Source organism: Vicia villosa, linkage group LG4 (assembly GCF_029867415.1).
Source record: "Vicia villosa cultivar HV-30 ecotype Madison, WI linkage group LG4, Vvil1.0, whole genome shotgun sequence".
Lineage (NCBI taxonomy): Eukaryota > Viridiplantae > Streptophyta > Magnoliopsida > Fabales > Fabaceae > Vicia > Vicia villosa.
In genome coordinates, this window is record NC_081183.1 from 38,189,722 (window position 1) to 38,216,509 (window position 26,788).

General features: G+C 31.3%; 2 protein-coding genes and 1 long non-coding RNA gene across 5 annotated transcripts; 2 read left to right on the plus strand and 1 right to left on the minus strand.

Annotated features, from left to right (window-relative positions):
- Window positions 1-4,816: 4,816 nt before the first annotated feature.
- On the minus strand, window positions 4,817-9,885 carry LOC131594720 (pentatricopeptide repeat-containing protein At2g30780-like). 3 transcript variants are annotated; one of them, XM_058866922.1, is made up of 4 exons: window positions 9,401-9,885; window positions 7,483-8,864; window positions 5,452-5,861; window positions 4,817-5,187 (listed from the first exon to the last, which is right to left on the minus strand). In XM_058866922.1, the coding sequence occupies exons 1-2, from the start codon at window positions 9,770-9,772 to the stop codon at window positions 7,725-7,727; spliced, it is 1,512 nt and encodes a 503-aa protein (XP_058722905.1). In that variant the 5' UTR covers window positions 9,773-9,885; the 3' UTR covers window positions 4,817-5,187; window positions 5,452-5,861; window positions 7,483-7,724. The 3 variants fall into 3 exon arrangements, with proteins under 3 accessions (XP_058722905.1, XP_058722903.1, XP_058722902.1); XM_058866920.1 differs by having other exon boundaries at window positions 5,367-5,861; XM_058866919.1 differs by having other exon boundaries at window positions 5,349-5,861.
- An 8,905-nt stretch (window positions 9,886-18,790) lies between these two features.
- On the plus strand, window positions 18,791-20,304 carry LOC131597086 (uncharacterized). Its single transcript, XM_058869801.1, has 4 exons — window positions 18,791-18,815; window positions 19,299-19,578; window positions 19,803-19,900; window positions 20,104-20,304. Exons 1-4 carry the CDS (start codon window positions 18,791-18,793, stop codon window positions 20,268-20,270), a joined length of 570 nt encoding a protein of 189 aa, XP_058725784.1. The 3' UTR covers window positions 20,271-20,304.
- Window positions 20,305-22,269: 1,965 nt separating this feature from the next.
- Window positions 22,270-23,989, plus strand: LOC131599073 (uncharacterized). The gene is made up of 3 exons (XR_009282532.1): window positions 22,270-22,696; window positions 22,789-23,422; window positions 23,673-23,989. It is a non-coding gene; the product is annotated as an uncharacterized LOC131599073 (long non-coding RNA).
- Window positions 23,990-26,788: the final 2,799 nt, after the last annotated feature.

The window sequence follows — 26,788 nt, forward strand, 5'->3', positions numbered from 1 at the left end:
AAGTTCTCCAACGTGACAATCAACTTTTTCATTTTTTGAACCATTGGAGTTGGCCAGACTGGCCAACCGTAGTAATGTAATGCACCGGATGTTTGAAATAAAATAATAATAAATATAAAAATGGGTGTTACGGATAGCTATTTCTTTATTTTTCTTTTTTTTTAACACTTTAGTTAATTATAAATGAGTTAAATATGTTTGTGGTCCTTATAAATATCTCCATTTTCGTTTTTAGTCCTTCTAAAATTTTCCTTCAAATAATGGTCTTCATAAAGTTTTCCATTCACAATTTTGGTCTCTGCCATCAACTTTCATTAACGGAAGCTGACGTGGCGTGCCATGTGGAAGACAGGTTGACAAAAATTTGAAAATGTTTGAAATTGTGGAGGTTTTAAACCTCCTCTAAACAAACCCAAAAAAAAAAATATTGGTTCTGAACTTTTTTTGAACACCTTGCAAACAAATTTTTCAATAACCATTATCACATACAAAACTCAAGATGAACACAAGCATTATACATCTCCAACGCCTTCTGGTATGCTAATGCAACATGAGGATAACTATCAATCAGGTCAATGGATACATCATGAAAATTTCCCAGTTGCAATAAGTGTTGAATTCATGTCAACAAGGGGATAGACAACTGGTGATGAAATAAACTTCGAATCTGTTGAGTTTGTTTTTCTTTTGCATGTAACACAAGAACGGAATTTACTTCTTGAATTGGAACAATCTATGATGCTACAACAGTTAGCATGTAACCAAAAGGTTGTCTTGAGTTGCTGAGTTTTCTTTGTTCTTAATCCCTCCCTCTTGAACAAACCAAAATTAAACAATGTTCTGCATTGAATTTTTATACAGTATATTTGTAAGAAAAACCATCAAGAGAGATTAATGGTAAAATTAGAGACAAATATTCTAACATGTCCATTAGATTCATCTATAGTTAGAAGTATAGCCTGCTCATATAGCCTATATGCTTCCCACATCCGAGTGCCTAGTGCAACACGCAAACCACCAGCGGTAAGGGCCCTTTCAAAGTGGGTACCACTGGATCAAACTCTTGGACAAAATCAAGGTAGTCACACCATAGAGAGACGCCTTGAAATGAAGGATAATGCAACTTTGTATTTAACTCAGAAGTGACAAATAAAGTGAATGTGTTGCACATTAACTAATTAATTTTCTAAATGTACCAGATAAACGTTATAATCGTTGTTGAAAAATTTGTTCGCAAGATGTTCGACAAAAGTTCAGAACCAATATCCTTCTTCTTTTTTTTTTTGTTTTGGTTAGAGGAGGTTTAAAACCCCCTCAATTTCAAGTGTTTTCAAATTTTCTCACGTGGCATGCCATGTCAGCTTCCGTTAATGAAAGTTGACAGAAAAGACCAAAATTATGGATGAAAAATTTTATGAGAACCATTATTTAAAATAAAATTTTAGAGGGACTAAAAGCGAAAATAGAGATATTTATAAGTAACACAAACATATTTAACCCATTACAAATAAACTTATTTAAAAAGTTGTACACATAAATTTTTTCACACTTTTATTTTTTTTTAATTTTTAATTTATCTCTCACAATTTCATCACATTACTCTTAATTTTTAATTTTTAAATTTGACTAATTATGTCTTGTTATTTATTATTATTATTTTTAATTATATGTCATGTATTTGAGATTAATTTTAATTATCATTTTAAGTTTTATTATTAATTTAAAATTTATTTATTTTATATTAATTTAAATTATTATTTTAAATTTGTGCGTGTGTGTGATCCAGGCCCGGCCCTGTGCCTGTGCAGCATGTGCCACAGCACAGGGCCTCACAACTTTTGGGGCCTCATAATATTACCCTTTAAGTATTGTTTATACATGATATATACATAGAGCGTTGCTATTTGGCCATGTGTGTTGCAAATTGCAATGAAGAGGCAGCTCACAAGCAAAAGACCAAAGTTTAGTAGCTTTTCGTATGCAAATATGTCAGGAGTACTATAATACAATATTGGATTTAAGCCAAAATTAAATGAGATAAATTACAATAAAATAGAAAAGTAACTTCTTACAATTGTGACGAATAACTTTTTCGCAGGTATATGTTATGCACTATGTTTATCTTAATTGATTTTTTTTTTTAAGATATCACTTTAATAAATTGTCAAAAAAAAAATACATTAATACTGGCGCTCTTCATTTTAAATTATTTTAAGTGAACTATACATAATTATAAAAATATTAATTTTTAATGTATTATTGTTTTTTATTATAGAATAACATATTAAATAGTAAATCAATTTATTTTAATCTAGTTTAATATAGTGTTTATAATCTATTTTACTAATTAAATATTTTTCATGCCTAGCTAATAATAAAATCTTTATATATATTTTCATGTCTTTCTTACTAATTTATAATATTTTATAATATTTCAAGTTGAGCTCCTAATAAAATTGTTATGTATTTTTTAAGATAAAATTTAATATATATTTTGTAAATTGTACATCACAATTTACTTAAGTTCATTTATACGTTGTATCTAAATTTTGATAATTTATATTTTTGTATAAATTGAACTGGAACATTTAATGTATATAAGATCTAAAAAAAACTTTATAAATAAAAAAGTTATACGGCAAAAAAAAACATATGTAAATTATATTTATATGAAATAAATTTTTACATAAATATTTTTAAATAATTTTAATATTATTTATAATTTAAATATATGATGATATTTAAAAATATATATATTTAATTTATTAAGGGGCCTATTTTAAAAATTAGAACCGGGTCTCTAAATTATTTGGGCCGGCCCTGGTGTGATCTGGCGGTAAAACGCTTGGGTCTTTAAGGTGTGTTCCTCTCAAGTTCGAAACTCACTAGGTTCAAATTGTTTATTAAACAAAAATTATTATTTTAAATAAAATGAAATTTAATAGAAATAAAATATTAGTATATGAAATAAAGTTGTGAAACTCAATCTAGATTTTTTTAAGTTGTATTATTGGAGTAAAAATTGGATGAGTTGTTTTAAAATGATGTGGCTTAATAAAAAGTGGAATGCTTGGATGATTGACCGTAACATTTCTCAAAATAACATTGACTCATTGAGTATAATATAAGATAACAATAAAAGCTAACTTCATTAAAACACAAGGTAGTACAAACACATGAATTGCAACCAAAGCACAGAGGAATCACAACTCATTGCTGTTACACTTTGTTTCGCTCAACAGAGAGAGAATTGGAAATACAAAAGAAGGTCTGATAAATTTGTAACTGTCAAATTGTAATTTCTCGATAAAATATATAATACTTCTTAACTCGATTGATTCATAAACACATAACAACAAGTGCTTAATTAACCTATACTAAAAATACATGTCAAAAGTTTGATCCCACTGATGAAGTAGTAGACGCTTCACTTGAACACGGCGTAACCTCCTCGTTTGGTGCATCAAAAACTCTAGTAGAATTAAGCATGTGTTGATAGGTCCTTGCATTGCATAGTTGCTTAATATCTTGTCGATTCCCTTTCGAGTTTTTGTATATCTTAGTTATTCCATTCGAGCATGACAGAACATCTTCATTTAGAGCATCGATACGTGTTAGAAACCTAGTAGAGTTAAGCATGCATCGATAGGCCCTTGCATTACCTAGTTGTTTAACACTCTGTTGATTCCCTTGTAGCTCCTCGCATATCCTCGATGTTTCAGATAAATTCGGCATAACCTTTTTCTTTGGAGGATCATCTCGTACCAGAACTGTAGGAGAATTAAGCATTCGTCGATAGGCTCTTGCGTTACCTATTTGTTTAACACCTCGTCGACCCACCGGTAACTCTTCAGGTATCTTTGATGTTTCATATGAATATGACATGATCTTCTTTCTTGGAGCATTAATGTGATCGAGACCTCTAGTAGAATTAAGCATGCGTCGATAGACTCTTGCATTCCCTACTCGTCTAATTACACGACCTTGCTGGTAATCAGTTGGAGCATCATGTTGTAGTGAAGGGTGGATGCAAGGATCCATTCTTTTCTAGCTATTCCTCCTCAAAGTGCAGAGCAAAGAAAAACAAAGTGATGGTGTTTTTACCTCAAGAGTGGTTTATGACGTTATGTTGTAAAACTCTACAAAAAGACAATTTGTTAGATTCTAATAAGAGATGAATATATAATGGAAAGAGGACATAATCTCACATGTTATTAAATTAAAGATTTGGATTTTTTTTTTTTTTTGGTGAATTTAATGAATTCAATCTTTTCATTTATGAAACTGAATCAATATAAATATATCATTAATTAATTGCCGATCTTTTTTTATTGTGAAATTGATTAATTATATCTTTTACCAACCAATCTTTTTAATAGAATCTTTGATTCAAAGATTTATTGTATTATATATTTTATAGTTTTTAGGGATCTTGCTAAGAATATAACAACAATATGAAACTATAGTGAAAAAATAAAATTTTAAAAATTAAATGCACAACTTACTAAATTCATTTTTACAATTCGTATTGATCTTTTTTTTTTTTTATTAATTATAAATTTTAAAAATCTCCAAATTTTATGTAGCCCTTGGGTGTTGGTATCAAATTAAAAAATTATATTTTCCAAAATACATAAACAAAAAATAAATATATCCATGTTTGCTATTTAACTGCAAATTGATTATTCACTGCGACATATTTGAGTTTTAAGAGCACTTTTTTATTAAAAGCCTTAAAAAACCTTTAAAAAGATGGGGATTAAAAGACTGTTTTTTTTTAAAAGCATTGTTGGTCTTTAAATAAAAATAAAAATTTTGAAATTATTTTAAAGGATCAACAATACTTAATTGTAAAGATGTTTAAATGTCAAATACATATATGTTACTAATTCATAAATACTTGCAAAAAAAATGTAGTATATCTATCTGTAAATATTCCTAATGAAGAGTATCTATATTATGTTTTTCTCTTCAATTGTCATTGTGCAGTGATATAACAATAACAGAGGTGTATTCTGCAGCATAATGAGCAGCAGGTTCAACTACATTGCCTTGTCATATTGATATAATCGTAGACGTTCTTAAGCCAAAGGATTCTTGTTCAAATAATGTACACCACAGGCTTATTCACTCTCTTTTACTGACTTCTGGGCTGTGGAATTGTCCAGGGTTTCAAGTATCTTTCACCTGATGGTGGATAAAAAACAAGTTACACTTCAACCGAGATAACAAGAAACTAAATATGGCTGATAAACATCAAGAAAGCGCACTCAGTTTTACTCAGTATATTGATTAGAAAATTTGTGTTTCTTAATCTAATGATTCAGAATTGATCATAAATTTTGTACCTGTGAAATTGAACTCACAATTCAGAAACAATGTAAAGAAAACATATTTGCAGAATTTGAGACTGAGCAAGAGTTTCTTCATTACTGTGTCTTCCACCATTACCTTCGTGAACTACTTGCTTCCATCACAAAAGAGGCCATGTTCTGCACTGGCTCATTCAACCTTGAAGGTATTAAGTGAGTACTGAATTCATTTGATTAAATTTAGTCCTCAAAATTGTTGTAGATTCCTCCATACAAGGACTGCTTCTGTTGGTAACTAGCAGCAAGTTGAGAGCATGGATTATGTATACCCTGAAAAATCCTTCGCTAACTTGAATTGATTTTCATTTCTTCCCTGGTTATGGCTTTCAGTCTAGAGGGACCCATAACTGTCCCTGATTACTTTCACCGTCAACCTTCCTTAAACCTCTTCTTTAATACAATTTCAATTGGCAAAGAAAACACCTAGAAGACCACTCCGAGAGTAAAAGATCTTGGAACCGGTCGCCTCAGAAACAGTCAACTACACCACTGTAAGAAAACAATTAGAGGCATCAAAATCAATAGTTTTAAACAACCAAGTTAGGTGCTAGAATAGCCCTCTAGAATCTAGATGCGTTCATAACATAAACTTTTCCCTTGCTTGTAGGTTTGGTATTGCACAGAATAAAATCTACAAATAAGGAAATAAGATTGAATTGGACAAAACCCCCAGAGTACAACAAAATTTAAGAAAATGAATCAATTTTGACCTATGTTGTAAATCTCATATAACCATAAGTAGCGCCAAACCCCTAAAACGCTATAGCTAGCGCTATGGAAGATAGCAGGATGACTGCTATTGTGAAGACTAAAAATAATGTAATGTAAAAAGCAGACAAAAATTCCAACACATAAATACTCAAAATTAGAAAAATAAACTAAAGGGCTAATCATACTTAATAATTATAATCAAGTTGGTCATTTCCCATCAAAATACTTCTGAGTGTAATTAAAAGACATACCATCAAAATCAAGTTCTAAATGTAAGCAAGCAGAACACAAATAAAACCTAAGCATAGAAGAACAAACTTTAAAAAAGAATAAACATATAACAGAGCAATGAATACATAAAAATAAATCTAAACAGAGCAACTGAAGATGAAGAGAAGCACAGAACAGAGGAAATGCAGAACAGAAGATAGAGAAGTACCGAACTAAAGGGTAGAACAGAATAGAAGTTACAGAAGTACCAAACAAAGAGTAGAACAGAACAGAAGTTACAGAAGTACCGAAAAAATAAGAGAAGAACACAACAGAGAAACAGAGCAAGAGAACAAATACAAACCTTGGTAGAGAAACAGACCAAGATCCTGATGTCAGACAAGAGGAAATGCAGGAAGAAGATGCGGAGAAATAACACACAATCAGAGGCAAAGGAAGCAGTCAGAATACAAAGGAAGAAGAAACGGAAAAAAAAACGCAGAAGTGCAAAAGTGGATTAAAATAGGTCACTTAATGAGGTGCAAAAATGCCAATATAGATCAACAAACAAACAAAAAAGTTAAAAACTAAGTACATTTGGGGAATTTTCCCCCAGAACCCTTATAAGGGTCGTCATAAAAACTTTAATCAACCTCTATAATTGCAACTTTGTTAGGCGGGTAGCAGACAAATGGCGTGGCAGTGAGAGGGCTGCTCCACCATGCTATAGCAGCACTATTGACAACATAGACTTTGAGCAAGTTATAGTAATTAGTATAGGAACATATAAATCAGGCTGGCAGTGAGGATGATTTGATTTGATCTAGTGATTCATTGATTTATAATCCAAATAAACTGATTGGATTTTAACAAATTAATAAAGTTAATTCTACTGCAATGGCAATTAATGGAGCTTCCGTGCATAACCGGTGCAAGAGGCATCACTTTAGCCACTTTCACAATTGGGAAATTTAAAAACAGTGCTTCTGTGCATAACCAATTAAAGAGACACCACTAAAGTCGAAGCCATAATCGGGATATTTAAAATTGAAGGCATAAAGAACCTGCCAACAATAAGCTCAAAAACAAATGCAAACAATATGCACCCAAGAATATTATAATGCCAAGGGAGACAAAATAGGTCAACAATATGAATAAATCCACTAAAACATAGAGAAAAAATGAATACCTGCAGATTATTTGCAATGGTAAACCCGCTGAAGAAGTTCATTTTCAAAAAAAAAAAACTAATAGAAACGCCATGTACAACCATAATTAAAGAATTTCCTTGAATGCAATCCAATCATCAAATCAATTCTCAACGAGCTGCGTGTCCCTTTGCCTGCCAATTGTAATGAACTTCTTCACTTTTATCTAGTGAGTGTGCTTATAGCTACAGTAATGAAATGTGATGGACCTCAGGAATATAAATCATGACGGAAATGCGTCATTGGGAATTGTATAACCATGCTTGAACATTTGTCCCAATATTTTCAAAACCATGGATTTCTGACCAGAATTCCAGTAAGCTTTGTACATTATCCAAAGTGTTCTCTTGTTGCGATTCATGTTGATATCATCCATCTCCTCAAGGACATTTTGTATTTTTCTAAGGTTCTTCTGTGAGCCATACATGACCAGCTTACAATGATATAAGGAGTGGCAGATTCTCCACCCCGCATATACAGAACGTCTTATAAAATTCTCAAGATTTTCTACCGCGTTGCACCGAAAATAAGCTGTAACTATGCACTTGATAATGCCTGAAGTTGTAACAGCGGTTTGGTGCTCAAACGCCTCATTTATTGCAGTCTCCATTTCCTCTAACAAGTTTTCCTGGGCATAAAGCTTAATCAACAACACATTTAACCAAGGTCTGTATTCTTTTTCAGGGATCAACTTTAACAATGCCTCTACTTTCTTCATTTTATCTGCATCAGAACTTTTACAATAGGCACATATCATAACCCTAAGAATCGCCATTTCATTTTTATTTACATGATCCCTTACCAATGAATATATCTCTTCCATCTTCTCCATATTACCAAGGTGTGCATATCCACGAATCATTAAGAGGTAGGTTTTTATATTAGGCGCAACAGGGCCAGACTTTAGCACTTGATAAACTTTTTCCATATCATCCCACATCCAGGTGGAGATATATCCACCAAGTAAATAATTATAAGTCGATATATTAGGTGAGAGGCGTAACTCACTCATCTCCTTGAATGTTGCTTCCATGTGATCAATTAGCATCAAGCGACCAAAAACAGATATAACAATATTGTATGTAACAACGGTAGGAGAGCAAACTGGATCATTTTTCATGTCAAGAAACAAAGCGTGGCATTTACCCGCAAGACCATTGAACATAAAAGCACCCATGAGTGCATTGTAAGTGCTGGTTATCTTCACACCTTTCTTTTCCGCCTCCCTAAAAAGCTCAACAGCAAGATCAATATTCTTAGATCTTCCCGCCGCTTTAATACCCTTGGAATATTCATGTGCATTCATGGAATTCCTACAAGCATCAAATTCAGAAACATGCCTCTTCCTTCTCCAATTAAACACCTGAATGTCGATCATTTGAAAAATACAACAAACACAAAGGGTGTAAGTAAGTGCTATTTGATTTTGAGACAGTATTGTCAAACAGCTTACTGAAATTTAAACATATAATGTCAAATAAGCGTATGTTTGGTTTAACTTTTAAAAGAGCCAAAAGCATTTTTCTAGAGGTGCAGAATTGATTTTGAAATGATTTTGAGGTGTTTGATTCTTCTAAAGTAGGATTGATTTTGCCTCCAGAATTGATTCTCCTTGAAGCTAAATTTTGTACATTCCAAGTTTACACGTGATTTTTACATTGAAATTTACCGTTTCATCTCAATTTTGCATAAAGTTATTCAATCACAAATCACTTTACATTAACCCACTTTTAATCGGAATCACTTTTACGAAATCAGTTCACTCAAAATCAATTCTTTTCACCATAGAACCAAACATAAGCTAAGTAATGCAATGTATAAAACTACTAATTTCCATGATCAATGATTGTGATTAACAACATTGCTTTGAAATTTAGAATCTATAAATATGAACAATACCTCTAGTAAAAGAGAAGGGTTTGAATTCAATTGATTCAAAAGCTCAAGAAAAACCGGATGAGAGCGAATCAGAGATTCAGAATTATCTTCCAAAATGCTCGCAACCCTAACGGAATCAGAAGCTTCACGAAGCAATTTATTCTTCAAAACCGCGACTTCATCGACGAGATGCTTTTCGTAAGGTGGAATAGAGACTTTGAACAATGAAACGAGGTCGAGTACTATGCTGGGGTGTTGCAGGGTAGGCGTCCGTCGTTGGGTGAATTTGGCGGTGTGGAGAAAGGGAATGGATTTGGGATTTGATCGGGGGCGTGGTTCGTTGAATCTGGAAGCTTGTGCGGCTTCTGAAGTGAATCGCCAAGCACGTTTCATTGCGAATGGGGTGGGATTTTGCTAGGGTTTTGGAAGAAAAAACCCAAAAAGGATTGTGAGAGTGTGAGAGAAGGAGGTGAATTGTGTTGGGAGGGATTGGTGGTGAGGAGGCGGGTGGTGGTGTCTACCGAATTTTGTTGGTTTCGGGTTTGGGTTACTTATGTGGGCTAAGCTAAGGTCCATGGGTGATAGTCCAAAACATAAATCAAATAGGCCATTTCTTTTCCACCCTTATATTTTTTTCAGACCCATGACGAAAAGTCAAAAATGTCTTTAGTTTTTGAAGATTTATATGTGACACACCATTGTTGAGCTCTCTAAAGTTTGCCGGAATTTAATTCGAAAATGCATTTACATATGTGTTTTAGGGTTTGTCCGTAAATGTATCTCCAAATTAACGTTTGTTTTCAAATTAAAGGAAAGTTTTCGAAGATGCATCTTCGAACAAGTTCAATTAACATATACCACGCGTCAGACCCTCCCTCTCCTCTTTCTTCATTTTCTGAAACTTTTTCATCTCCCATTGGAGCTCGTGAGCAACATTGTTCTAGTCAATTTTTCTAGCAACATAAGTACATCTACTTCAATCTTCTCAAACTCAACTTAATCCACATACTACATTGAACATTTTCATCCTCGTCAACACTTTTTTGAGTAAGTTTCTCATTTCACTCTTTTGAATTTTGATTAATGTATTTGTAATATAATTTATTTTCAATGTATTAGGTAGTTTCAGAATTAGAAATAAGTAGTTGTTACAAACATGCACTGTGATTTGGTTGAATTTTGGGACGTTATGGCAAGAGTGGTATTTGTTTCTGCCATTGATGCAAACACGAGCTTTTCCGGAGATGCATCTCTGAATTGGATCTTTTCATTTTTTTAAGAAAATGGTTGTAAACAACGACGACAAAATAGACTCAACTGTGAAATCCAACACGCGTTTGCTTGCCGCAAGAGGGCTAGACTTCATAATGAGCAGGTTGTAACACCCTTTTAAACTCCATGAAATTAACGATTAATTTAATCATGTAAACACAGCCACAAGGGTGTCACAATTCATAAAACATCACAATTACCGTGCTCTGTAACACGGGTTACCATAGTGAACAATTAAACTATACATTTTATACTTGAGATGCTATACAACATCCAATATGTTTGAATTGTACTGTCACATGGCATCCAACACATCTCATTTGGGTCAAGTACTTATAAAAAACTTGACCCGGTGGATTCATCATAAAAATTCAATGCATACTTCTACAACTAAGTTTGAGTCTTAAACTCTAACATTCATAACATCAACAAAAAATAAGTGTGGTCAATACTAAATTCAACATCTTAGAGTATCACCATGAAATTAATAGCAAATACTGTAATTTTCTCAACAAAAGAAATAAAACAGACAAGTGTCAACCCCAACCTAGTGTTACATGAATTAGAGAAGAATCCCTACTACTTAAAATGTTAAATTGAAACAAGCTTCGATAACTAGCTTCCACTTATTTCCTTAGAGCCGACTCCTGAGTATCTGCACATTACCCACGTAGAGAAAACACTCGAATAGAAGGGGCAAGTAATAATGATCAATCATAAACAACACAGGAGAAAAGTAAACTTCAACAAATATAGCCTACAAATCAACATCATCAATATAACATACACTCACACCTTCATTCATCATAAATAGTTCACACATAATCACATAGTAATCATTGTTAATCACCATATCATATATCACCAATCCAACTAATGCAAAACACATAGAATGTTATGCAACAACAGAATCAATGCATGTGTACAGCAGCCTGCCTTAAAAATTTATGTTTAAACGAGTCGCCACCCACTACTTGTTTTAAGGGCAAGTGGGAAACCCTTAAAGAATAAGAGATTTGGGTAAGTAGGTAAATTAGGCAAAGGGAATGTGTTAGGCACCCTTTACCTCCCTTGAACTAAAGTGTAGCAACAATAAAATACGAGGGAAAATGGAAGAACTCATATATCATCATTGGCCAAATAAACATTATTTAAAAAAGGGGGACCTCATCTGAAATTATTGGCCCCCAAAAAGTTTGAAAAAGGTTTTGAAAAATAGTCTAAAAAAGAGTTTAAGAATCATAGTGTGTGAATTCGTAGGAAATCGTTGATAGGATTTCCGTTCAAGACAAAAACCTAAAATAAACCAAAACTATGAAGAAGATTTTGTAAGAGAGAGATTGAAAAATTGTTAATAGAAGAAGTTTAGAAAATTGTTGGTGTCCTCCCAAGTGTAAACTTGAGGGCTATTTACAGGTGTAATTAGGTCAACAAAATAGGAAATAAAATTAAATGTTAATCAAATAATTATATGATCTAAATCAAATGATATCTGATTATTTCTTGGTTAAGAAGCTTACCAATCAGAGTTCAGAGTGACGCAGGACGACCAATAGAAAGCAAGTGGAAAAAAATTGATTTTTTAATGACTTTTTGGACACTTTTTGATGAAAAAGACATAAAATAAATTAAATATATTATTTAAAAATGCATTAAATAGGAAAAAGAAAATTAAAAATAAAATAATAAAAAATGATATTTTGTGATTAAAAATGAAAAAAATAAAGTTAGTAACAACTAAAGCAAAAAAAATGTCAACAGTGAGATTCGAATCCATAACCTTGCAAGTAATTACTCCTTACCCATTCTGCTATCCTATTTATTTGAAATGTAAATGCACTTGCAAACATATAAAGGGTGAACGGATATTTGTTATTTAAAAATATAAATAATTTAAAGTAAATTATTATATATTTTTAAATAAGCACAATAAATCACCGTTCATGTTAGTAACATTGAAACAAAAATCTTATAAGACTAAAGTTAAAAATAATTTGACTGTTAGAAATAGGGCGAGCTAATTTGGGGTATGACAATACGGTACCAATTATGAACACCTGGTTCATTTCCCTCTATGATCCCCACCATAGGATCGATTCCCTCTTAGAACCAGAGCACACCAAAAATCTCTACTATCACCATAGGTAACGCTTCACTAAATTCCCCAGACAAGGAACTTTAGCTACTCGCACTCGAACCATCATCTTAGGAAACGATGCCACATCATAAACAGAAACGGAGTTCTAACATCATGGATGCATGGACTCTCATCATGCAATAACAACAACATACATAAGTTCGACCTCGGCTAGTTAAGTGTGTCCTCAATAACATAATCATCATCAACATAACATGTATATATTTGGACATACAACATCATTAAGAAATCATCACAATAACATCATACAACATGATCAATATCTTCATCAATTCATCATACAACATGATCAAAATCTTCATCAATTCATCATACAACAACATCATTTACCATATGCAAACATCAATCAGTATCACAAACATATAATTAAATCAAGTAAACTAATTTCTAGAAAATAGGGTGTTACAACTCTCCCCCACCTAAGAAATTTTCGTCCTAAAAAATTACCTGATGAAAACAGAGTCGGGGTACGACTCTCTTATATGATCCTCATGCTCCCACGTCATGCTCTCACCAACTGGTCTTCTCCACACTACCTTTACCAAGAAAATCTCTTTACCGCGTAACTGCTTCACCTCTCGATCCCCTATCTGCATGGGTAATGTCTCTAAAGCCAGGTTATATCTCACTTGTACATTGATATCACTGAAACACACTACATATTTACCTTACTTGCACATATTTTAGGGATAATAGCTATTTTGCCCACTGCCATATGGGCGAGGTTTGAAAATCCCCCTGTAAAAAAAAAAGTTTGGATTCGCCCAGCTAAATTTTTTATCTCCCATGAGTATTGAACATAGGACCTAATAATTGCAAGGGAGCACCACCGATCACTAGGCTATTTGCTTCTGTTGTCTTAATTCTTGCATTAAGTATATATATTATAATAATTTCTGAAAACATGTTTACTAAATATTTATTACATGAATTGCATATTTAACGTTAATATTTAAACTATTGTAATATAAATATTTAAAAAATATTAAATACTATTGATATTTAAAAACGTTAATATTTAAATAACTTTAAATATTTAAATTACTATTTAAAAATAACGTTAATAAATTAGTTTAAATTAATTTATTAAATTAGTTTATTACATTAGTTTAAAAGCTACATTATTTTTTAAAAACATAGCCTATAAAACATGACTAACAGTATTTTTTAAAACATAGCCTATAAAACATGAATAAATTAATTTTGTTTAGTATTTTTTTTTTAAATTAGTTTATAAAACATAGCCTATAAAACATGACTAAATTAATTTGATTCAGTATTTTTTTAAATTAGTTTATGTAATTAAAAATAAACCAAATTAAAACTAAATTAAAACCAAATTAAACTAATTTAAATTAAAACTAAATTAATTTAGTTTATAATAATTTATTTTATATTAATTTAGTTTAATTTAATTTAATTTAGTTTAGTTTAATTTATTTTATATTTTATAATTTAATTAACTTTAATTTAATTTAGTTTAGTTTAATTTAGTTTATATTTTATAATTTAATTAACTTTAACAGTAAAATAAATATTAATTGTAACAATATTAACTAATAATAATGTAACTAATATTAACTAATAACTATAATATAACTATTATATTTTAATTAATATCTTTTATAATTTAATTAAATAATATATTAACTAATTTATTTTACAATTTAATTAACTAATATATTAAATAATAACGTTAACAATAATTAACTAATATATTAAAAAATAAATTAGTTAATATATTAGTTAATAAAACATTATTAGTTAATAATAATAATAGTAACACATATATTAAAGCATAAGGACCTAAATAAATATTTAGTAAACATGTTTTCAGAAATATATATATATATATATATATATATATATATATATATATATATATATATATATATATATATATATATATATATATATATATATATATATATATATATATATATATATATATATATATATATATATATATATATATATACTTAATGCAAGAATTAAGACAATATAAGCAAATAGCCTAGTGGTTGGTAGCGCCCCCTTACAATTAAAAAAATAAAAAATTCCAACTAAGTTTATCACGTCATTACAAAAATATAAAAAGCCTGTCATGTAACAGCCCGAATTTTATTATTTGGCTAATTAAATTAAATAAGGATTTATTTACTTAATTTGGACGAAGTTTGATAATTAATTGGATCGTCGGTGTTATTGAAAAACGTGTTCGGATTATTAAGTGAAATTGGAATTTATTCGGTTAATCGAAGAATTAATAAAGTGGAATATGTAGAGAAATAATATTATTATTGGAATTTATTTAATTGAGATAAAGTCGATTTAATTGGATTAATCGGAAAATAATATTAAGGGTAATAATATTATTTGTTAGAGCATAATTATTTATTTGAACTACTCTATTTTATCAATTGGGCCTAATTAGTAAGGAAGTGAAATTATATGGGTTAAGCCCAATATGAATAATATAGTAATGGTTGGAAGAGTAGAGGTATCATAACTTTGTTCATTTGCAAGAGAAGAGAAGAAAGGAGGCTAAGAGAAGAGGAAAAGGGAAGAACAACAAGGGGCAAAAACTAGGGTTTGAAGCACATTGAAAAGGTAAGGGGGAATCCTTATTATTATGGGTTAGTATAATTGGGTTAATGGGTAGATTAACATGATTAGGTTTTGTTGCTGGAAATCTAGAATCTGTCATGAATATTGTGAATTTGAGATGTTGTTGTTGTTTGATTAAAGAAAATCTAATGTTAACTATTACTAGTATTGCTGTGTGTTTGATAAATCTGGAAATGGAATGAAAATGAATTGAAGCAGCTTGTGATGCCGTGTCACGTGGGAGACGGACGGTGCCAATAAGGGTCATGGGTCCCACTTGTTTTAACTCCCTTTTAATCCATGATGCTTTTTCGTTTTTATGATTTCTATGTTGTAACTTGCTTTGTTTCTATTTTACATTTGTACTTGTTATTCAATTTCATATTAGTTACCATTAATTAGGATACATATAAACAATTATGGTAATATATAATGGAGATAAACATTATGAGATGAAAATAATATAAATAGTATGATATTGAGATTATGAAACAGTGAGTGTTATAAAATAAAATGAAATGTAAAACAGTCCCGTTTGACCGAATAGCATAATTAAGCGGTATAATTAGTTGTCCGGAATTTGATGAAAATTTACGTGGTAGCTAAGTTTAATTAGTAGATTAACGTGGTGATGTTATTTTGTTGAAATTGTGATATTTTACAAATCAACCGAAATTGTGTTTTATTTAAATATTCTTTATAAATAAATTTTAACAATTTAATATAATTGTCAATAGAGTTGTTAGAGTTGTCAATAGAGTTGTTAGAGTTCACAATAAGTTGTCAGAGTTGTTTAGAGTTATTAAGAATCATATTTTTATTTGTTTTGCGTAATTTTGACATGTTTAGAGTTGTTAGTGTATGATGTCGGTGTTTGCTTTTTCGTTGAAACTTTAACAATTCATATCTTTTGAACCGTAACTCCGTTTGAGCCTCCGTTCGAAGCGTTAGAAAGCTAGCGCGATATTCTTTTCAATAAAAAAATGGTCTTGAGCAATAGAATGCTAGAAATTGGAAATGGAGTAGAAATAGAAGTGAATTAAATTAATATAGTGTGATTATTAATTGGTTATTTAAATTAATAGTTGAATTAATTTTAATAAGACTATTTATTTGGAATATACTTGGACTTGGATAAATTATTCGGTTATCGGTAAGTTACAGTATTTTGGGAATTTGTCCGTAATTGTGTTTTGGCTTGAATATGTTTATGTTGAGAATAAATATATGTATATGCCATGATGTTGTGCTAATATTGATTCTCTATGAGTAGTTGGATAGCATTAATTCTAATAATTAATTGTTTGATATGGAAAGTGTGTGTTCATGTATAATTGACAAAAATGAGAATTAACATGAGATAGTATGGTTACTAGTGTTAATTGGATTGTGTGAATCGTAATTGATTAATTGGCCTCTCATATGTGAATGATGTGTGTGTGTGTGTGTTGTGAATGTTGTGTACAATTGGTGGATAATTCATAGAGTTGAATTATTGTGATATGCGGAAAGTTAAGATGGTAGAGATGATCTTAATTGCATATATTTATGATATTGTACATACATTCATATCATAGTGTGCCTTGAAACACGGGTGGATTTGCTTTGAAACACAAGCGGGCTTGGATTCTAGAGTGAATCGGAAGCCGTAAACTATATGTTTACAATTGGTGAACTTTGGTCTTGTCCGGATCGGAAGTGTGGCTTAGATTCTAGTGATATGAATCGGAGGCCGGTGAAACTTAGAATTTCACATTGGTACCACATGCATAGTGTCACATGTTTCATTGAGTCGCATTAGAGTTATGTGATAGTTGACTATGTGCATTATGTTGTCATGATAAGTGCATGATGGTGATAATTGATTATGTGCATTATGTTGTTGTAATAAGTGTACGAGTGAACAATTGATTATGTGCATTGATGTCGTAATGCTATGTGTATGAGTTTGGTAATTGATTATGTACACTTGGTGTTGTAGCGATATTTGTATTAGTTGATAATTGAGAATGGGTGATGTTTGAATACGTAATTGGTTAAATGCGGGAATATGTGATAATTATTGTTACGACCGACTTTAAAAATTAAGTTATATTAACCTAAATTATACAGAGTCGCCACCTATATTTTATTAAGGGAAAATATGGGATGAAACCCTAATTAAAGAGTTTCTAGGTAAGTTGAGAAATTGGGGTCGAGGGAAGGTGTTAGGCACCCTTGACCTTTCCTTAAGGTTTTCTAAATGTCTCTAAGGTTTAAGGTTTATAAGAGTATCATGGTAAGGTTTATAAAAAGGTTATGGTTAAAAGTGAAAAGTAGGGCAGAGAATAAGATCTCAAACCTACTTAAATTTAAGGAAAGGAGACTCGTTTCGGTTGCCCGAATGCCTACGTACCTCCTTAATGGAGGATCAGAGTCAACGTAGTTCGTATTTTTGTTGGTATTTTTTATGGGATTGTACACCATTATTTTTGTATGTTGAAGTGTGCTTTAGTGAGTTCACGTAGTTCGCAGTTATCGTAGTCCGTAGTTTTATAAAAAAAACAATTCTGTGTACAATCCCTATTTTTTGTATTTTGTGTGTTGAATAATTAATAAATTATAAGTAGATATTTTGGTGTTTTTTCAGTATATAGAACTTTGTAAATTAAAAGTATAATTTTATAGATTAGAACTATGATAGTAGAAAATGATTTTTTTTATTAGTTACTTAATGAAACTTTATGAAAAAAAATTAATAATAACAAAGCAACGTAATTTAGAATTATGAAAATTTTAATAAGTTAATAGTAAAACGAATCCTTCTAATATTTTTAGATATTAGATTAAATAAATTATAGTAATCTAAATTAGTGGGATAATTACTTATTTAGAAGTATTTGATACATGGAGGTTAATTATCAAAAAGAAACACGTGTCGTTAAGTGTTTTTTACAACTTGTGATAGTAAAATATAATTTAAAAAATTAATTAATAAGATGCTATATAAATCTTTTTTAACATGATTAGAAATTAAGTTGAACCCAATTTAATGATTAAGTTAGTTATCAAATTGTTTTTATAGATTGAATACAATTTTAATTACTAATCATTTTGATTACTTATTAAAAAAGAAAAAAAAGTGTATATTTGAAACCAAATATTTTTACATACCAGGAAAATATAAAATAATATATTAATAAAAAAAATAATATCTATTACGTTTTAGCAAATAAAAAAAAGCATTTAGGTAATATTAAAAAATTTTAACTATTGTATTATTAAAAATAGATTATTAAATAAAAGGTTAGTAATTTTAATTAAAAGAACAAAGGGTGTGTTTTATGTTCATTAGCAATTCTCAGTGGGTGTAAAAATTAAAGGCCTAGCCCAATATGACTCAAGGTCCGCTTGGACAAGGTGAGGGCGCGCGTATGGTATTACGGTTGGTTCTAGAAATCTGATCGTTTGATCTAGATCTAATGGTCCACAGAGTTACGATCTGGGACGTAGATCCAGAATAGAATGATCCAATGGTCTGCATGTTAAATTGAATAAAGGTATATCATAAGGGCTTGGTGGGCCGTAATCTGGCCAGCCAATCACGTGACCTATAGTGGACACGTGTCGCGTTATGATAGGGTATGAGGGGATAACCTTATCTCCCTATTTCCAATTCCCCAAAAAATTTCTTTCAACCTCACTTATCCTCTCGGTTTCCCACTCCTAATGTCCACCACCACTTTTTCTATCCTCTAAACTCTCTCTCTTATCTACAATATAAGAAAGTTCAATGCTCTGGAAAAGACCGAACTGCCCTTTTGGTTTCTTAATGAGCCACGTGGCTGCCTTATTTGCTTCCTTTTCCTTTCCTTTACTACTTCCTATGCTACGTGTGACAAGCTTTCACTTTATCTGCTTTTTTGAACAAACCCAAATCTTTTCCCATTTCATCACTTTCTCTGCTTTCATTTTTTCTTTCTCTCTCCCTTCTCTTTCAATCTGTCGTGTCTTCTTCCTCTCCCTCAACCTTCCCCTCTTTGTCTCTTTCTTCTTCTTTCTCTCTCCAAGTCTTCTTTCTCTCTCAGTGCGACATCTTCTACTTTCTGCTTTCTTCCTCTTCATTTCCCCTTTTCTTCATCATCTTCTTCATTTCCCAAAACGAAACCGACACGGTTATTAGGTTTTTTTGTATTTCTGTTTAAAGTTACTGTTTAGATATTGTGGTTAGTGTTTTTGTGGTTTATATGATGATTTTGTGGTTAGGGTTTTTGTAACTGTGATTGATATCATGATTTTGTGGTTAGGGTTTTGATGCTGCTATTGGCCAAATGGGGGTATGTTGTACTTTTCATCTTTCTAACAAAAATATGAATAATGTTTTCACCAGTTGCTTTTAACATTCAGATCTGTGGTGGCAACAACAGGTTACCGGCGATTAGTGTGGTGGTGGTGGTGTAAACGGGTTTCTGCCGACGAGTGTGGTGGTGGCCGAAATCAGAAAGGTTTATATATGACATTTTCAACTTATGTTTCGTTATTAACTCATTCTATTGTAGAAAGTGCAAGATCTGAACTAATTATTATTGATCTAAAATTATTATTATTATAGATATGAAATTATTATCGTTCTTTGTGGTATATTGGTTTTGTCGATCTTTATGATACAATATTTCTCAACTTTGATAGTTCTTTTTGGAATGGTCAGAGATGAATGGTTGGAGCAGCTGTTGCAGAACAATCCATTGTACATATAGAACTTCGTCCATTACTCGCTTGGTGTGGTTGATGACTGAGGTGTGTTTGCTATGCGATAATGCTCATTTCAATTTGGGGTTTTTTGGTTACTTTGTTTTATTTATAGTTTTGACTTGATTATATAGTTTTGAAAAATGGTTTATTATTAACACATGGCATCTATGTTGAAGATTGCAGAAAAACAAAACTTCTTAATATTCGAGGATCGTAAGTTTGCCGACATTGGTAACACCATGACCATGCAGTATGAAAGGTAATACATTGCTGGAAAGTTTTGTAATTTTCGAAATAACTGACCATGCGATTGTTGTTGCTGTTGCAAAATATCCGAAGGAGTTTAATTTGAGGAATGTGATAAAGTTGAAACGCTGGTTTTTTAAGGTTTGAATTGAATATTTCGTTGTTCATTTGGGGTAATTAAGTTTTGTTTTTTTAAGAATGTCATCTAATAATTAGAAATGGTTTTTTCACTGAACTGAGATTGGATAGGGGAAGGTATATATAGAAATGATTGATAAATAATTTAAATTATATGTTACTGATACTTTTAATATTGGTGTTGATGTCAATAGGGGAAGGTTGAGGAAGAGGAAGAAGACACTGTTGGTGAGATGGTGTTATCAGTTATAATACCATAAGCAGTTCTTATAGTGTCATCAATAGTTTTGTGTTAGTTCTAACATGATTATATACTACCGTGTTATAACTTGTGCTGATTATTGTCATTATTTGGACTGTTTGGCACCAAATAATAAACAATTTCGTTCGAAACTTGATTATCAGGTCTGGTAGATTTGGTATGGTTTACAAATGAGCACCTAAAGACAATGTAAAGGTTGTTGTCAAGAGACATATGCCAGGTTCAAGACAAGACCTTCCAGAATTCCACTCCGAAAATACCAATAGAACCGCAAAACTATCTTGCGAACAAATTATGAGGTACCAACAGCGAAGTATGTAAAATGGTTTTGTCTTGCTTCTTGTATGTATATATGTATAACGTTTGATTTTTTTTGTTGTTATCAGAATCTAAACTCAAAGTTTTGAGAATTAGTTGTTAATGCATTGGGTGTCATTTTTGAATGTTGTTTGGAACTCAATTGCCATCTATGAGTAGACTTCAGTTGTTCCTCAATTGAAGATTTTGCCAATCATAATGTGTTCGATCTTCTGGATAAATACAGCTCGCCGCATCTTCTTTTCAATGATGATATACAGGTAAGGTAGCATAGTCGAAATTTGACTTGTGCATAGTTTCTGTTATTTATTGTGTTCTACTTTGATTCAATTTAGTCTTCATATCTTGCTATTAACAAACTTCAAAAGAATAATCATGGCTTACTCTAAAACTTTCCTTTTCTGTATTCGTATTACCCTCCTATTTTTTGCAACAATTATGGCAAAACATAATCCTACTTTCCTGTATAACGATTGGTCAAACGACAGAACCGTAGCCAATAACACCTTCAAATTAAATCTCATGACCCTTCTCTCTTCTTTGTCATCAAAATCCATGAGCAACCGAAAATTCTACAACACCACGGGGACTTCCATAAACTGCTCTGAATCTGTCTATGGACTGTTCATGTGCAGAGGGGATGTATCCTCTCGGCTCTGCCATGAATGCATAGTTAATTATATAACTATTTCTCTGCTCAGGTATGAAATGAAACATTTTTGTTGTTGGTTAGTATAATTGATTCAGTGCTATGGAAGGGTCATTTCAGGGACCAATTGATAATTTGCTTACACTAATTATGATCATTTGCAGCACTTGCAACACTATATTGCCGCAAGACGCGAAAATTGGTTAGGTTTAGACTTCCGAACTATAATAGTTGCAGCACCATATTGCAACAAGTTTAAAAAATGTTAGAGCATATTTTTATCTATTTAGTTTATACAACTTAGTTTGTGTGTGTTTTATTCATGCAATTCTATTCTTTGGTGAATCTGTTAACTGCAGGCTAATTCAAAATGTCAGAAATGCTTTTTTGATGAAAGTTTTCTAAATAGAGTCTTTGACATGCTTAAAAACTCTGGTTCCTCTCAGACATATGCTCAAAAGGTATATTTTTGGTATGTCATAGGCAATTTGTAATAAATTTATCTTCCTTTATTTGTTTGTTATCATCTTCTTCTAAAATACAAACCATAGGCAATTTTTGCAGTGATTGGAACGGAAGCAAACGCGAACATAACGGCAATATAGATATATTTTTTACATGTTTAGTTTACACAATAAATATTATCATAACGGCGCTATAGCAACTATTTGACAATATTTTATACTACATAGCTGATCGTGAAAGAATGTCGGTTTGTCAAAATTCTGATATGCTATAATGGTATAGCGCTGCTATAGCTTTTATTTAACACCAATGTTTTTAGTATAACAAAAACAAATTTTCACGGTCTTTAGTTTCACCTTTTCGGTCTTTCAGGTTGCTCTTGATTCAGCAGTTCAAGTTGTTGTTGATGGAGGTATAGTAACGTGTACTGAATCAGATACGGCTGTACCCTACGGAGGTGCTTCATAGATGGTTATCACCGTGTATTAATAATTTAGGAATGTCCTCTAATGCTAATTGAAACTGAATCAAGTTCATAATCGATGTTAATATATCATTTTCAGCGGTGAAGAGAAAGGAGTCGTAGACGAGTCTGACCGTTTCATGACGGACCCTGTTTCTTTCATGTCAATATTTGCAAACAATTGGTCTCTTCCCAGTCACATTGTTTTATTTGATTCAGAAGAGCAACAATTGAGTAGCTTCTTAATTTCATAATATGGCATCTGCCATTAATATATGTGGTCGTTACTCATTAGATCACATATGCCAATTTACTTGATTTCTTGCATATCTAAATTACGTCTCTATTGAAAGTTAGTCCTTATATTTCTGATAATTGTCTTTTTATCTTATCATATCAGCCAAAGGGTTTTTGAACTCACAAGGAGTGGGAGTTCTACTGAGTCTTTCAAGTCCGAAGGAATTGTTTTATCATGTTTTGATGCTCCTAAAGGAAATGCGAACAAAGATTGTCAGGAAGCTTCTGCTTGCCGAAGTAAAACAGATATAGAGTATAGACAATCACTTACTTTTAGGAAAAGATCATGAAAGTAAGAGTGTGCCATATGAGTTGTACAAAAAGCACACAACTGTATTTGTTAAGAGAGAAACTTTTCTAGATATTGTCTATGATGTTCTTACTGACTACAAGTATGTGGGTCCAAACCAGAGCGCCGACTTGATGCTAGCTTGCAAGTATTTATATCTTTATGGCAATTATTTTGATAGAACCTCAATAGAAGAAAAGATTAAATTCTTTTATCCTTACGAGGCTATTAAATCTATTGATAAGAAGTATAACGTCTATGAAACAATCATCGCAATTGCATCGACAATGGGAAGATCAGTAGTAGCTGATGCAATATCGTATTTTGTGGTTATATGTTAATGTTGCTCGATTGTAAGATATTGTTCCTCAATCTTATATTTTTTATTGTACATGTAGCTTTTAAGAGAGTTTCACGACTCTAACTGATGCCTTTAAGATTGCAAGTTAATTCTCATCATCTAAATGTAGCTTCTCAAGATTCCTGCCTTCCAAAATGGTTGTGTTGTGTTAGATCACCTAGCTTGTACATGCTAAAACTCTTTTACATTTAAATGCAACTTCTCAAGAGTCGAGATACATATTTACATGGTAGTTATACAGATTTGATCTGATACAACCAAGTTTGTACCTATTAGAACTGGCTCTAGAACTATCCTCTCATTTGTTGTATATCAGCTAGAGTACATGCAATCTAAATCTAAAAGTCATGTCAATTATTTCTCCCTTACATTTCTTTTGTTTCCATTTTTAGCTATTTGTTCAAGTGATGTGGTCTTTTTACTATTCTTTGGTACCCTATTAGGTTTAAAAATTTGCAGCTTTTTACATCTGTGACACAAAGAAGTTGTAGCTCTGAGCCAATGGTCGATCACATTCGAGAGGTTCCATATAGATAACACAGAAGAAGTGATTTTTCAGCTGGTGGACCAGAACTGAAATTACCAGACATCTTTTAGTTGATGACTCAATACTTAATGCTCACAGGCCAATCCATTTCAGAAGAATGCTAGCAATGAAACTTTTTAAGGTTAATTTTGTTTTGAAAAGGTTAACACATCCATTCAATTATATAAATAAGCACATAGTGTTTGCAGTATTTTCAAGAGAGATTGCAATTTTAACTTCCCATCATGTCTACAAAATTGCAAGGAAAGAAAGAATTCTTATGATAGGACATGTTGTTATCATAAGAGACAAATTTTTTGAAACTAATGTTTCTATAATCTATTTATGCCTTAAGAATTTAAAAAGATATATGTATATTAATGTAACATATGTTAGAAATGAAACTCATATTGTATTTCATTATATGAACATTCTTCCTAACTTGAAAAACATTTTTTGCTAAATGAAATAACACGGGGGTGGTTGACACTTTATCAAATTGAATCACGTAGCAACTAGCAATATTATTAGCAATTATCAATAAGTTAATGGTAGAGACTAAAATAAACAAAAAATATAAGGTTGATAGATGGACCCAGAATATAATTATAACCCTTAATCCATATATATATATATATATATATATATATATTCTTTGTTGTGGCGGGGGCTTACATGCATTATCTCGACGGGTTAATTTACCTTAGATGAAGAGATTTAAAAGGTTGTTAGGTTCGTAGTGAGTTTGTTGTGTTGTGGGTACTTAATTTGTTGTTCAAAACTTAGATATACATTGGATTGAAAGATGAAAGTTTTTGTGTATGTATAGGAAAAATACCCTTTGTTTTTTTTTGTGTGTTAGATTTATGAATTTTCAAGTAAAGAGGTAAGGCTAAGAGAATACATTGATTTTCTGTTGTGCCCTAAGTATGTAGTATATTACATGTATCCTTACATGCAAGGTTGTCAAACTCGCGAGTCTACTCAGACTCGTAAAGGGTCCATAGACTCGACTCATAGAATCGACTCGCAAACTCGTACGAGTCTATGGAAAACTAAAAATGACTTTAAAAAACCTGTAAGTGACACATATATGACACACTTATATATTTTTACACTTGTAAGTTCCTCATATATGACACAAATATGTATAATAGAACACCAATTAACATTAAAATTAAAATTTCATACTCCATATCATTGTTAACAATAACAACATCTTGCTCAGCATTAACTTCAGTTTGCACATTTTCTTTATTAGGACCTTCAGTTATTCATTCATCATCTGAATGAATATCTTCAAATGAAAGAACAACACTCTATGCTTTTCCTTTTCTACCTTTCAGCTTCAAATTGCATGTGATATAACCAAATTATTTATACTTTTTATGCAACATATTTCTTCTCTTTGAATGAACTTGCAAAGTAAATAATAATTCAAGTCAATGTTTCTAAAAAATTAAAATCAAATCTATAAACAAAAAATAATAATTGATTACCTTTTCAAAAGAACTTCAATTTCGTTCACAACCTGAGGAGCTACAAGTTAAGCTTTGAACACGAATTGCGATCCTCTTTAATTCGGGAGTCATATCTCCATAGAAATCTCGTAAAAGAGGCTAAGAGAAAGACTTTCTAATTATCGTACAAGAAAAACAAAATAAGTCTTTTTAAAAAATATAAAATAAAATATTTTGGGGAATTTGGACCCTTTTTGGTTAAAAAAACAAAATAAAAAAAAACTTATAGACTCGTAAACTCGTGATAGACTCGCGAGTCTATACGAGTTTGTGTGAGTCTACCCGAGTTTACTCGAGTCTATCAAAAAATGATTTTATGTGTGAGTCTACTCGTTAATGCTTCCTAGACTCGTAAACTCGTACGAGTTTACGAGTCTACCCGCGAGTTTGACAACCATGCTTACATGTATCCATTTATATATTTAACTTCTTTTGAGGATCTTGTAGCTATTTTTTTATTATAAAATTATGTAAATATTTCGAAGATGTTCTGTCATCTGAATTTTCACTAAAATTAGTGATTATATTTGATTACACTTTGAAAATAAAAATGTGCAGACGCGTAACACACGATAACTGTGTGAATGCATGAGTAATCAGGCCAAGATATGTGTGAACGCACGGGTAACACACTATATAGTATGAACGCACGAGTAATCATGTCAAAATTATTGTGAACGCATGGGTAGTACACGAGTAAATGTGTAAATGCACGGGTAACCAGACCAAATTTCGTGTGAACGTACGGGTAACACCAGTCAAAATTATTGTGAACCCACAGGTAATACACGAGTATCGTGTGAATGTACGGGTAATCAACCCAAAATCCGTGTGAACGCACGGGTATCTAATATTTTTATTTTGAGGCAATTTTTAATTTAAAATACAATAATTTTTAAGATAATATATGAATAATTATAGTATATATTATTGATGTCTTTCTTTTAAAATTTGAAAAATTGATACAATTTTGTTCTTATTTAAAAAATATGTCTTTCATTTAAATATTTATCTTTGATTACATTATATATTTATCTTTGACTGTTTTTTTCTTTTTTTTAATAATTTTTTGATTTTATTTAACTAGATTGTTGGCCCGTGCAATGC